Source organism: Mus caroli, chromosome X (assembly GCF_900094665.2).
Source record: "Mus caroli chromosome X, CAROLI_EIJ_v1.1, whole genome shotgun sequence".
NCBI lineage: Eukaryota > Metazoa > Chordata > Mammalia > Rodentia > Muridae > Mus > Mus caroli.
Window position 1 is genome coordinate 784,191 of NC_034589.1, and position 12,052 is coordinate 796,242.

A 12,052-nucleotide genomic window follows, 5' to 3' on the forward strand; every position below is an offset into this window, starting at 1 on the left:
TCTCTCTCTGTCTCTCTCTGTCTCTATCTCCGTATCTCTCTGTCTCAGTATACACACACATATATATATATATATATATATATATATATATATATATATTTAAATTTTTTTTTTTTACTTTTCACTTTACATCCTGCTCACTGCCTGCTCCCAGTCACCCAATCCTACAATCCTTCCCCCACCACCCCTCCCCTTCTCCTCTGAGTGAGTCAGGGGGAGCCACTGGCTATTCCCCCACCCTGGCACTTCAATTCTCTACGAGACTAGGTACATCCTCTCCCACTGAGGCCAGATGAGGCAGCCTAGCTAGAACATATCCCCACATGCAGGCAACAGCTTTTTGGATAACCCCTGTTCCAGTTGTTCAGATCTCACATGAAGACCAAGCTGCACATCTGATACATATATGTAGGGAGGCCTAGGTCTAGCCTGTGTATGTTTTTGATTGGTGGTTCAGACTCTGAGAGCCCCAAAGGTGCAGGTTAGTTGACTCTTGGTCTTCCTATGGAGTTCCTGTCCCCTTTGGGGACCACAATCCTTCCTCCTATTCCTGCATGAGAGTCCTCAAGCTCCAGCCACTATTTGGCTGTGAGTGTCTGCATCTGGCTGAGTCAGCTGCTGGGTGGAGCCTCTCAGAATACAGCCATGCTACTGTCTACAAGCATAGCAGAGTATGATTAATAATGTTAGGGGTCTCAAGTTGGGCTGGTTATTGGTTGGCTGTTCCCTCAGTCTCTGCTCCATCCCCTGAAAGGTACTGGACTCTTAGTTGCATAGAGAACAAGCAGATTTCCCCGGCATATCATTATCACATTTTGGTTTTGTTTCTGGTACTCTTCTCATCATAATTTTTAAATTTCTTTGTAAATAAATTATATCACCTTTCTTTGATTATTTCTGTATTTAGTGGCTTACATTAGAATTTAATCTTAAGATTAAAGCTTTTCTTGTATTTTCTATTTTCCTCTAGAATTTATAATAATGTCTTTTTTACATTTGAAATTGTATGTGTGTGTGTGTTTGAACTTAATTTGAGTGACAGAGATTTGACTTAATCACTAATAACTATCTAGTTCTAACAAAACTGTATGCAAATGAGTCATCTTTCCTAGCTTAGCTTACCAAAAAATCACTTCACATGGGTTTGAATTTACTTTACCAGTTTAGCATTCTATGGGTTTTGTCATTTGTACTACTTATTTAGAGTAAGGCCAGGTTGGCCTTAGACTTGTGGCACCTGCTTCAGCCTCCTCCCCAAGTGTTGGGATTACAGGTATGTGCAGCTACTTCTAGGCTGCGTTGTGTATTGATACCAAGCACCCACCTTTCTAATTGTGAGACTCCCTTATTTACTGTAACTTTAGAGCATAGTTCTAAATGGGAAGGCTCCTCCTCCCCCAGGACTCTTTGCTACTCTTCGTGGTAATCACCACAATTTTATTTTCCCATATAATATTTGGATAATGTTCCAAAAATCACATCTGCTGGCAAATTTATTGGCCCCATATTAAGCTTATTTATTAATTTGGGTAGATCTGATGTCTTTACAGTGTTGAGTCATCCTTGCTAGGAAACTGCATGTCTTTTCGTTCATGCACATATTGTTTTATGTCCTTTAATAAAGTTTTCTAGTTTTCTGCAGATAGGTCCATGATATTTCCTGCTTAGGTTTATTTCTAGATATTTTATCTTTTTAATTGTTGTGCCAAGTATGATCATACCCTCCATTATATTTTCTAATTGTTGTATGCATAAGAAAGTTTATTTCTATATATTCATCTTATACCCAGACACCTTATTGAATTTTCTTACTCTTGGTATTACATTTTCACTTATCATGAGTTTTCAGATAAATAATGTCATCTGTACATAATATCTTCCACTGTTAATGTGTTCATCATGTCAAATCACATATAAAGCATTTTTGAATATTATTAAGTACTAATTGGGAAAGTGGGCAGTTTCACTTGTTCCCAGTTTTTATAGGAATGTCTCCACTGTTTTGTTTCAGGGCTACAGGGGAAGCTCTTTGATAAACCATGAGCCTAACATGTGTGAGGGCCTGGATCTAACACATGGTGCTTTCATAGGACTAGCTAAAGCTTCCTGCTGGTAGCTTTCTAAGTCTACAAAGTTCTGAGGATTGCAATCAAATATCTTGAAGGATTAGAGAAGTTGTTTTGTAACATTTATCTTTTGATTTATTAGTATTGTCAACTATATGAATAGATTTTTTAACACTAAATGAGATTTTTTTAAAAAGATTTATATATATGAGTACACTGCCTTCATGCACACCATATCCCATTACAGATGGTTGTGAGGCACCATGTAGTTGCTGGTAATTGAACTCGACCTCTGGAAGAGCAGCAAGTGCTCTTAACCACTAAGCCATCTCTCCAGCCCCTGAGCAAAATTTTAATTTCTAAAATGAACATGCATGTTTATGATGTATTTTTAACATCCTTCTGGATTCTCTTCACTAATACTTGTTTTGTATATATATTCTTAGAGAAGACTGGTGAAAAATTAACAGGAGTCTTAAAAAGCAAGTGTACTTTTTGTTAGAGTTTTCTCTTATTTTAGTTTTAACTATTATGCTCTGTGGTCAGTTGAAACATTCTTAATTTTGTCTCTGACTTTATTTGTTGGTCTTTATGTTACCTATAGTTTGCTTATGATGTGTGATTCTATGCTTTTTTGGTATATAAAGATTCAGGGCTTCTGGGTATGAAAAGATATGCTTGTAATGATAGTTTTTACATGGCTAACAAATGAGGATTTAAAGTTCTAAAACAGTCTGGACTATGTAACGAGACTCTATCTCAAACACACACATGCACGGACATGCATACACACACACACACACACACACACACACACAGAGGCACATGTGCATATACACACACACATACATACAGTATGGGGATGCATACATAGATTTGTGTGTTTGTGTGTGTGTGTGTGTGTGTGTGTGTGTGTGTGTGTGTGTGTGTGTGTGTGTGTGAGAGAGAGAGAGAGAGAGAGAGAGAGAGCACTCACACCCAAACAAGAAGAAAGAAGAAAGGGAAAGATTTAGTGTAATTAGATCCTTATCATGTATTCCAGTTGCTAGCATTATGATGTTCTTTTCAAGGAAAAATGAATGCAAAGTAGAGTCAGGGTAATTAAGAATAATCGAGAAGGTCATCAGGAGGGGCCTCTCTGCCTGATATAGATTTGTCATCTTTTGGCTGTCCACCCACTACTTTTTATTTTCTTTCTTAAGGGAGATGTGAGGCTGGACAGTTTGTGAGGGTAAAGATGTAGGCCAAGACCCAGATGAAGGTAGTGGAGATAAGTGGGTAGGGATTTCTAATCCACATGGGAACTAGTGATGAGGGCAATAAGGTTTTGTTTCCATTTTATCTGAACTTGGTTAGCATTAAGTATACTGTTCCCTTTTTTTGTTTTTTTGTTTTTTTTAAAGAAATAGTCCCTCCCAGCCATCATTACAACTGTTGAATGCATAGTCTGTCTGCTGGTCTAATTGAACCCTTAGAATTTCCTGGCAGTAGGACTCAGCATGATGTTGATTGCTCACCGGCTACCATAGGAAATCAGATCATAAGTTTAAAGGGCTTAACTCTCTAAAATCAGCTGAAGAGATGCCATTTAATTTTGATAAGTCTTACCATGTAGAAGTTTGACATTTTATAAATGGAGATTTTTCTCTTATAACTTAAAAATATTATTTCTTCTTATAAGTGATCATACTTGAAATTTCAAATTTTCTTATTTATATAAACGTAAATAGAATAAGTATATATACACATATATAGCACTGATTAAAAGTTGTCTCAAAAGATTTACTGAATAATCTTTATCTCCTTGTTTTAGAAGGTTTTTATAAGGTGTTTTTATAGTTTATATAGTTTTATATTATTTCTTTTTTTTTTTGTAAGACAGGGTCTCTCTATTATATAGCACTGACTATCTTAGAATTCACTATGCAAACCAGGCTAGCCATGAACTCATAGAGATCCACCTGTCTCCTAAATACTGGGATTAAAGGCATGTGCTACCATGCCTGGCTAGTCTACCTTATTTCTAAATTCACTGTTTTGTTCTGTTAGTCAATAATATACTTTTACTTATAGCTGTTTCATAAGATATATATGTATATGTGCATATGTGTATATATATGTAATTTAAAACAATTTTAAATTTAAATATATTTTGATCATATTCTTCCCCTTCCCCAAGTCCTTCCAGATCCTCTCTCATTCCTTATCCATCTAACTGTTAAGTTCCTTTTCAAAAAACAAGCAAAAACCCAATACAACAACAAAACCCCACCAAACCAAGAAAACACAATAAAACTAACTACTCTCCCAATTCAAACTGGACCCAAATACAGATATACACAAAAACCTGTGAAATCTCTTACACATTGCTCAACTATTCCTGAACTTGAAACCTGTCCTGGAGTGGTTGATCTACCCCATGTCACTCTATTAGGGAAAACTGATTTTCCTTCTCCCAGCAAGCATAAGTGACAGTTCAGTTCTTAACCTTTACCATAGTGGCTTGGTCTTCATTCATTCATCCATTCATCCATCCATCCATCCATTCATCCATCCTTCCAATCATTTATTTTTTAAAAAATAACAAAAATATAATAAGATAAAACAAAAACTCTTACAAAGACAAACCAACCGAAGGAAAATAGACCAAGAAAAGGCACAAGACTCACTTGTTTACATGCTCGGGACTTCCATAGAAACATTAAACTGGAAGCCATGATATATACACAGAGGACCTGGTGCAGACCTGTGCAGGCCCTGGCCTTGCATCTTTAGTCTCCAAGTTCATATGAGCCTTGCTTATGTTATTAATCCTTCTTTGTCCCATCTTCAAATTTTCTGTAACAGAATACTCCTTAATAGATTACACTGCTTACTTTTGAGAGTTAGTTTTCAGGAAAGCCTAGAATTCAATGAATCTTTTTGACATTTCAAAAGGAATTTTTTTTTTTTTTTACCAAAAGAGGCAGATACTTGTGAATAGTTTATTTCATATTTTTATTCCACATGTAAGCACGGGGAAGCTATATGTAGTTCATTTATAATATACCTTGCATCACATTGGCAGTAGAGCAGTGGAGGTAAGGAGTGACATAAAAGAAAGAATTCATGAACTTTAAATGGTAAAGTATTAAAATGTATGGAATCTGGGTAGTAAGTAGGAATATAAATATTCATGGAAATCACTATTTCTAAACACTAGAAATGTTTCATTTAAAAAAAATAGAGAAAATCAACAAATGAAATAGAAAACCAGGATTATAAGCCCTAGATATTGCACATCCAGTCTGGGTGCTTTAAACAGATTGAGGTACCATGTGTCTATTTAGACTTTGTAGCTAAATAGTTCAAGTTCAAATTGTAGCTCTACCACGTAACCTTTATAACCCTGGACAAATTACTTATCCTGACTATGTCTTGGCTTCTCAAACAATGAAATCCAAACTGTAAGAACTACCTCTCCTTGGTTTATTGTAAGGAGAAAATAAATTGGAGAGCATTGAGTGCATATGCTAGTGGAGTGCTTCTCAACCTGTGGATCATGACCCCTTTGGGGTTGCAGATCATATCTCCAGCATATCAGACATTGATATTACAATGCATAACAGTAGGAAAAGTAGAGTTAAAGACTAGCAATGAAAATAATTGTATGGTTGGGTGGGTTATCACAATGTAAGGAGCTGTATTAGGAAGGTTGAGCATTAGCGAGGTTGAGAACGACTGCTCTAGTGTTTAGTACTTAGTTTATACACACACACAAAGTTTGTTGTCATCATTTTTTATATTCTTATTTCTACTGTACGTTAGAATTTTGTGCATTTTAACATTTCTGAAATTATGTCATCTAAAATATGGGCCCCATCCATCACACAGCTGTCTTGGTCAACGCTTTTCTGCTGTTTTGCAGGGAAATGGCTCATTCTAAGGCCGGCTTTTCATTGTCTACTCCCTTCCGACCTTGCATTGAGAATCCATCACTGGACTTGTCAAACTACCGAGCAGTCTCTTCTCTTGACATCCTTGGAGACTTCAAACGTGCCTCAAACAAACCAGAGGAATCTTCGGTTTATGAGGATGAGAACTCTGTTGCCTCCATGCCCCGCCCACTGCGGAGCCGAGCCTTCTCTGAGAGTCACATCAGTTTAGAGCCTCAAAACACCCAGGCCTGGGGGAAGCATCAGAGAGAATCATTTAGTAAAGGCAGTGAGACTCAGCCAGATACACTTGGGGCCCGAAAGAAGGTCTTTCCTCCTCCTCGCCCTCCTCCTCCCAACTGGGAAAAATATAGGCTCTTTCGTGCAGCACAGCTGCAACAACAGCAGCAGCAGCAGCAGCAACAACAACAGCGATGTGAAGAGGAAGAAGAGAAGGAGCAAGAGGAGGAAGGAGAGAAAGAGGAGGACCTACCACCCCAGTATTTTAGTTCAGAAATCACTGGCTCATGTGCCCCTAATACAGAGGAACAGCCACAGTCCCTGAAGATGGGCCACCAGGAAGCCTCAAGGCAGGGTTCACAGAGCCTCCAAGAGCAAGAGGCCTTTGCTCTGCATCCTAGCAATTTTGTGCCTCCAGTAAGGGGCTGCACTGTACCCCAGCCTGAGAAAGGTCACCATCCTGGCTATTATGGCACTCATGGACTATGGAGGACAACTGAACAAGAAGCTACTGTGACCCCAAAGTAAGTGTGTGGGAAAGATATTGGGTCACAGACAAGGCAGCCAGCAACATGAATTGAATTTCTCCTCCACCACTCAGCAGCTGTCTGTCACTGATCCTTAGTCTTCTTATTTGGAAAAAAAGTCATGATAATGCATCACCTCTACCTGATTCTGACTATTAAGATATTGCATGTAAAGGGCATGAATAGATGGTTGGTACACAGTAGGTTCTCAGGAAGTGGAAGTTAAGGTTTTGATCCCTATCATTAAGAAAATATGGTATTGCTTCTCAGTGTATCTTTAAGCTGTATAGCACAATATCTGGCCCTTGATCATGAAAGCATAAACCATTCTTTGCCTGTCCTAGGCCTTCCCTGAGCCCTGGCTCCTGTGTGCTCTAGCAAAGTAGCCTGGGCCTCTGAATTCTTCCCCCAACCCCAGAAGAAAGATGTTGCACTTACGCAGTGATAATTCCTTATAACAGCTAAGGGCATTCTTGGTCTTTTCCACCCTCCTTTTCCCCTGCTTTGCATTTGCTTTGCCAGATAGTAGGCAGTAGTTGGCAGGGTGAGCTGCAAGATCAAAACAGGATTGTGGACTGCCACTGACTCCTATGTGAATGCTGATCTAAATAGCAAGCTGTGTGTCTGTCCTTTTTGCTCCTAAACAGAAACACCATGGTCGCCATTGCTCGGTGCTTGGGCTCTTAGCTCTGCCTGGCCTCTTTCAGAGCTCCACTGTGGATGAGCAGACAGGTGTCCCCTAATTGCTTTCTTTAAATCTTTTTATAGCAGGATCTTGCCTGGGAGGAGTTGCTATTAGAAGTACCTTGTTTATGTGACTTTTATGGACAGGCTAATCTTGTTACTTGGTTATCTGGAGCTGATTGAGCAGTTCTCTGAGGTGCCATAAGGAAAGCATTTATAAATCCCAGCTCCTGGGCTCTGTGAGAAGCCCTTAGCAGACCACATGTGACTGTTTCTTAAGCTGCCTTACTGCGACTGGAAAATACGTTGCAGAAACTAACTGTGTGGCAGTTGTTATGTATCCCAGCTGAGAGATTGAAAGGTTACCTGGCAGATAGTAGGCACTGAACTAATATTTCAAAAGACAAAATAGATAATCAAATAAGCTTTCAATTAAGCATTTTCTGTGTGCCAGACACTGCCTGGCGTTTAATGTACATGATTTAAGTTATTCTTCCCAACATCCCTGTTGGCCATTAATATCTCCATTTGACAAATGAGGTAGCTGAAGTTGAGCAAAATAAGGGACTAATTGATTCAGTATTACACAGGAAAGACTCAAATCCAGATCTGTCTGCCTCTAAATCTAGGCTGCTGCAGCTGCCATAACCTCCTCCTCCTAGTCGTCGTCCTCCGGCAACCTCTCTCAGAAAGCTCTTGTTCTCCTAGGTGGCTGGAGCTTTATGTTACCTTTTCTCTTCCAGGATAATGGGGGCCAGAAGTAGCAGTTCTAGGCTATGGACTTTCCTCCATTATGAGCTTTTATTGTCTTGACCCAGGCTACTAAGAAAGAAATCACTATTACTAGACATCTATCACCCACTCCCAAGATTTATTTATAACAAATTATAAAATGCAAGGGAATACATTCGGTTGCACACAGCCTCAGCTTCTAGCTGCCAAAAATCAATTCTAGATGTTTCTTCCAATGATAAAGATTTAAAGAAGAGCATCATTTCCATCACAGCTGCTGTTTCTTCACCTGTTTCCTATGTGCCGAGCATGACTTAAAGTATTTTCAGGGACAGATCATTCTTTCCATGTGATGTACTCTTTCTTAGGGTTTACAATGTGCAGATACAACATGAACACAGTAGAAAGGACACTTTAAGGTCGGGAAGTGTTGCCCTTTTCCTAAGCTAGCAAGAGGCTGTATGGTAACCTTTTTGTGGTGCTGGGAAGCAGTAGTGGCAGGCAGCCCTGTAATCATCAAAGAAACTGCTGACATTCGCCAGTGAGCTGTACTATTAAGTCGTGAGGTTTGGAAGGTCAGGTATAGTTATAAGTAATTTTAATTTAGGATGGGCTTATTGGGACATTGATTTACTCTCCCAAAAGAGACCTAAGAAAGACTTATAACTACCCCCGTCCACCTTTCAGTTGAGGAAATTGAAGCTAAAGGAGGGGAAATAACTCTCTCACAGGCTCACAGCTAACCAGAACCCAGGCAGTCTAGCTCATTGCCTACAGCATCATTTTGGGATCTCAGGTCCTGAAAAAGATTCTCCTCAGACCCTAGGAAAGTTCAAGATAGTGTTGGGGCCAATAGACTTGTAAGGTTTTCAGTGTGAAATGCAAATAAAGACAGCCAACTTTTAGCCATCTGAAACCATAGTATCTCTACCACACATTTCCTTTTTCAGTACAGACTCGGTAATGCATATGCAAGGAAGTCATGAGAATGATCAAATGTTGCTTCAGTCTAATAACTAGTTCCAGTATAGATCTAGTTGGCTTTGTATAGTCTAAGCACGTCTGTCCTTGCTCAGCGGAAGGTTCTGAGCTTACATGTCATGTTTACTTTCAAATTCAGATTAGGTTCCTATAGATTTCTTGTAATCCCTTCCCTGTTCATGAAGGTAATGAGAAAAAGAAAAAGAACCCCAGAGCACAGTGCTTACCATGATCCACTGTAATGTGGTACAGGGCCATAGCTGCTGAGCTGCCTTCCCATGGAGCACATGAAGTTTGATCTTAACAGTTTCTGACTCAGAATATTGACATGTACTAAGTTCTTATAAACAGGTATTCTCAAAGTTCAATTATCTGGATTACCTCCACAAAATTCTCTCTCTTTTGATATCAAAGACATGGTCCAGCTAGACAGTCCTTTACAAATAGGGGTTTGTAGAGTATTAAGTTGTTCATTTGTCACTATCACAGAGTATAAAGAATAAAGGCACAGATGTGAAGTCAGGTTGCTATTGGTGAGCAGGTCACTGTCTACTGACCTGGAGAATATAATTTTACCTCTGGGTTCTTCGTGTTACCTCTCTTTAAAATGGTCATGATGACCATTCAGTTGTATGTCTCTATGTACACATGCTTTGCACATGTGTATTACCTGTCTTAAGACAGTTTCTGGGGTATAACAAGCACTGTGTATATATTAGTATTATAGTTCTAATCTTGAAAGCCTATGTGTAAAATAGATGTCTCTAGAGTGAGGAATATTGGCATGCCCAGGTTGCCTTTGTGTGATGAATTAAGAGACAGCATAGCATGAATCAGTAAATAGCTGTGGAGCCTTTTTAGCCATTATATTTGACCTTTATCTAAGAGCTACAAATAGCTGCAGAAATGACTAATGAGTTTCTTCTATTTTCCCTTTCAAACAGCTAGAGGTTAGAAAGGGCTGGTGAAACAGACAGGTGGATGGTAGAAATAGCTGCCTGGCAAAGGGAACAGACACACACACAGACACACACACACACACACACACACACACACAGGCCCAAGTGGGGTGGACTTTGCCTGTGCATAAACCCTGGGCAGAGCTGTTTTCCCTTTCATTACTGAAACCTGACATAGCCTTTATTTTCCCTTACTTCCACCAGACTAGAAGCCATAATGGCAGAAGAGGCCAAATCCAAGCTAGGGTCGGGCCAGAACTACTTCTTTTCTGAGGAGAAATTCTCTTTCACTGGCTGGGGCTCCAAGAAGCCAAATTTTATCCCCTCGGGCTTTGGTATCCCCAAGATAACAAGGTCTGCTGCTACATTTGTCAAGTCCCTGGGTGTCATTCTGAACCCGCACAGGAGGCTGGGGCCAGTGAGAATATGACACAAATGGAGGTGTGCTTTCCCTTCTCAAGCCGAAGGGCTGTCTTATGAGAGGCAGTATCAGAAGAACACACTAGAAATGTGATGGGCTATGACAAGTCCTTGGCAGGAATGCTGGTATCAGCATTCAGAATGATGACCATGGCTAAGGTCACAGGTGACCTCTTTGCTGTGGAACATCTACAGCAAAGGGGCCATTTCAAGGAGTGACATCAGGATAAAAGAAAAGAGTATAAGGCAAGTCAGGGTACCTTTGCGAACAAGCAGATCCATCCAATAGAGCTGGGCTGAGCGGACTCGGTACTTAAATCAGGTGGCCAAGCTTAGAGGAACACTTATTTCTCTGCTGCCCCTCACTGAAGGTCATGAATTATTAAGGCAACTCATTTATCATCATAAGTCTACAGTTTTGAGGTCTTGAAAGTTCTTCTATATTTTAATGGGGTTTTAATGACTAAGCCAAAAGATACAGAAGTCCTATGAACTACTAAGTTGAGGGACATAGAAGGACATGGAAATAGACTTCTTCATTCCTTTTTTGTTTGTTTTTTGTTTTGTTTTGTTTTGTTTTGTTTTTTCGAGACAGGGTTTCTCTGTGCAGTCCTGGCTGTCCTGGAACTCCCTCTGTAGACCAGGCTGGCCTCGAACTCAGAAATCTGCCTGCCTCTACCTCCCAAGTGCTGGGATTACAGGCATGCGCCACCACTGCTCAGCTGACTTCTTCATTCTTAAAGTTTACCTTCACTTGGCTTTTAGATCACCTTCCTGTTACCTGTTTGTGTTTGAATGGTGCCTTTTCTTCCATTATATTATACCAGCTATGGGAAGAGCTGTCAAATATTACAGGTAGAGAAACTAAGAAAAAAGAAAACTCAGTGGTTTCTCAACAAAAGCACTCAAATGGTCACCTTTTGTTTCCACAGACAAGAGTTTCAGCACTTCTCACCTCCTAAGGGGGCCTCAGGAATCCCTACCTCTTACTCAGCTTATTATAATATCTCTGTGGCCAAGGCAGAACTGCTGAACAAGTTAAAACAGCAGCCTGAGATGGCAGAGGCAGGCCTGGGAGAGGAGGGAGTTGACTATGAACTGGCTCAAAAAAAGGTAAGGTTGTGGTGTATCCCGGAGAGTTTTAGCATTCAGTTAAGTGTCAGAGGACAAGCAGCCCTCCATACCCTCCAGCATGTCTTTTCTACCTGTATATGGAAACCACAGTCTCTCCTTAGTCTGTTCTCTAATCAATAGTAGCAGTAGTAATTATTCTAATCCTTAGGGCCATCACAATATAGGGATGTGTGTGTATGTCTCTGTGTGTGTGTCTGTGTGTGTGTCTATGTATGTAGGTCTATGTGTGAGTGAGACTGGCTATTGAACCCAGGTAGGATTGTGTGTGTGTGTGTGTGTGTGTGTGTGTGAGAGAGAGAGACAGAGAGACAGAGAGAGAGACAGAGAGAGAGAGAGAGAGAGACTGTGCATTGAACCCAGGTGTGTGTGTGTGTGTGTGTGTGTGTGTGTGTGTG

The 12,052-nt window shown here is 40.0% G+C and overlaps 1 protein-coding gene across 6 annotated transcripts in view; it reads left to right on the plus strand.

Moving 5' to 3' along the window:
• Shroom4 (shroom family member 4) overlaps window positions 1-12,052 on the plus strand; it is a 224,059-nt gene that overhangs the window by 203,805 nt on the left and 8,202 nt on the right. For 5 of the 6 annotated variants that reach the window (XM_021153944.2, XM_029473009.1, XM_029473010.1 and 2 more), the window contains 2 exons: window positions 5,974-6,744; window positions 11,456-11,636. In XM_021153944.2, coding sequence (XP_021009603.1) covers window positions 5,974-6,744; window positions 11,456-11,636 — 952 coding nt within the window. The remainder of the gene's footprint in view (window positions 1-5,973; window positions 6,745-11,455; window positions 11,637-12,052) is intronic. The other variant, XM_029473013.1, reaches the window with a different exon arrangement.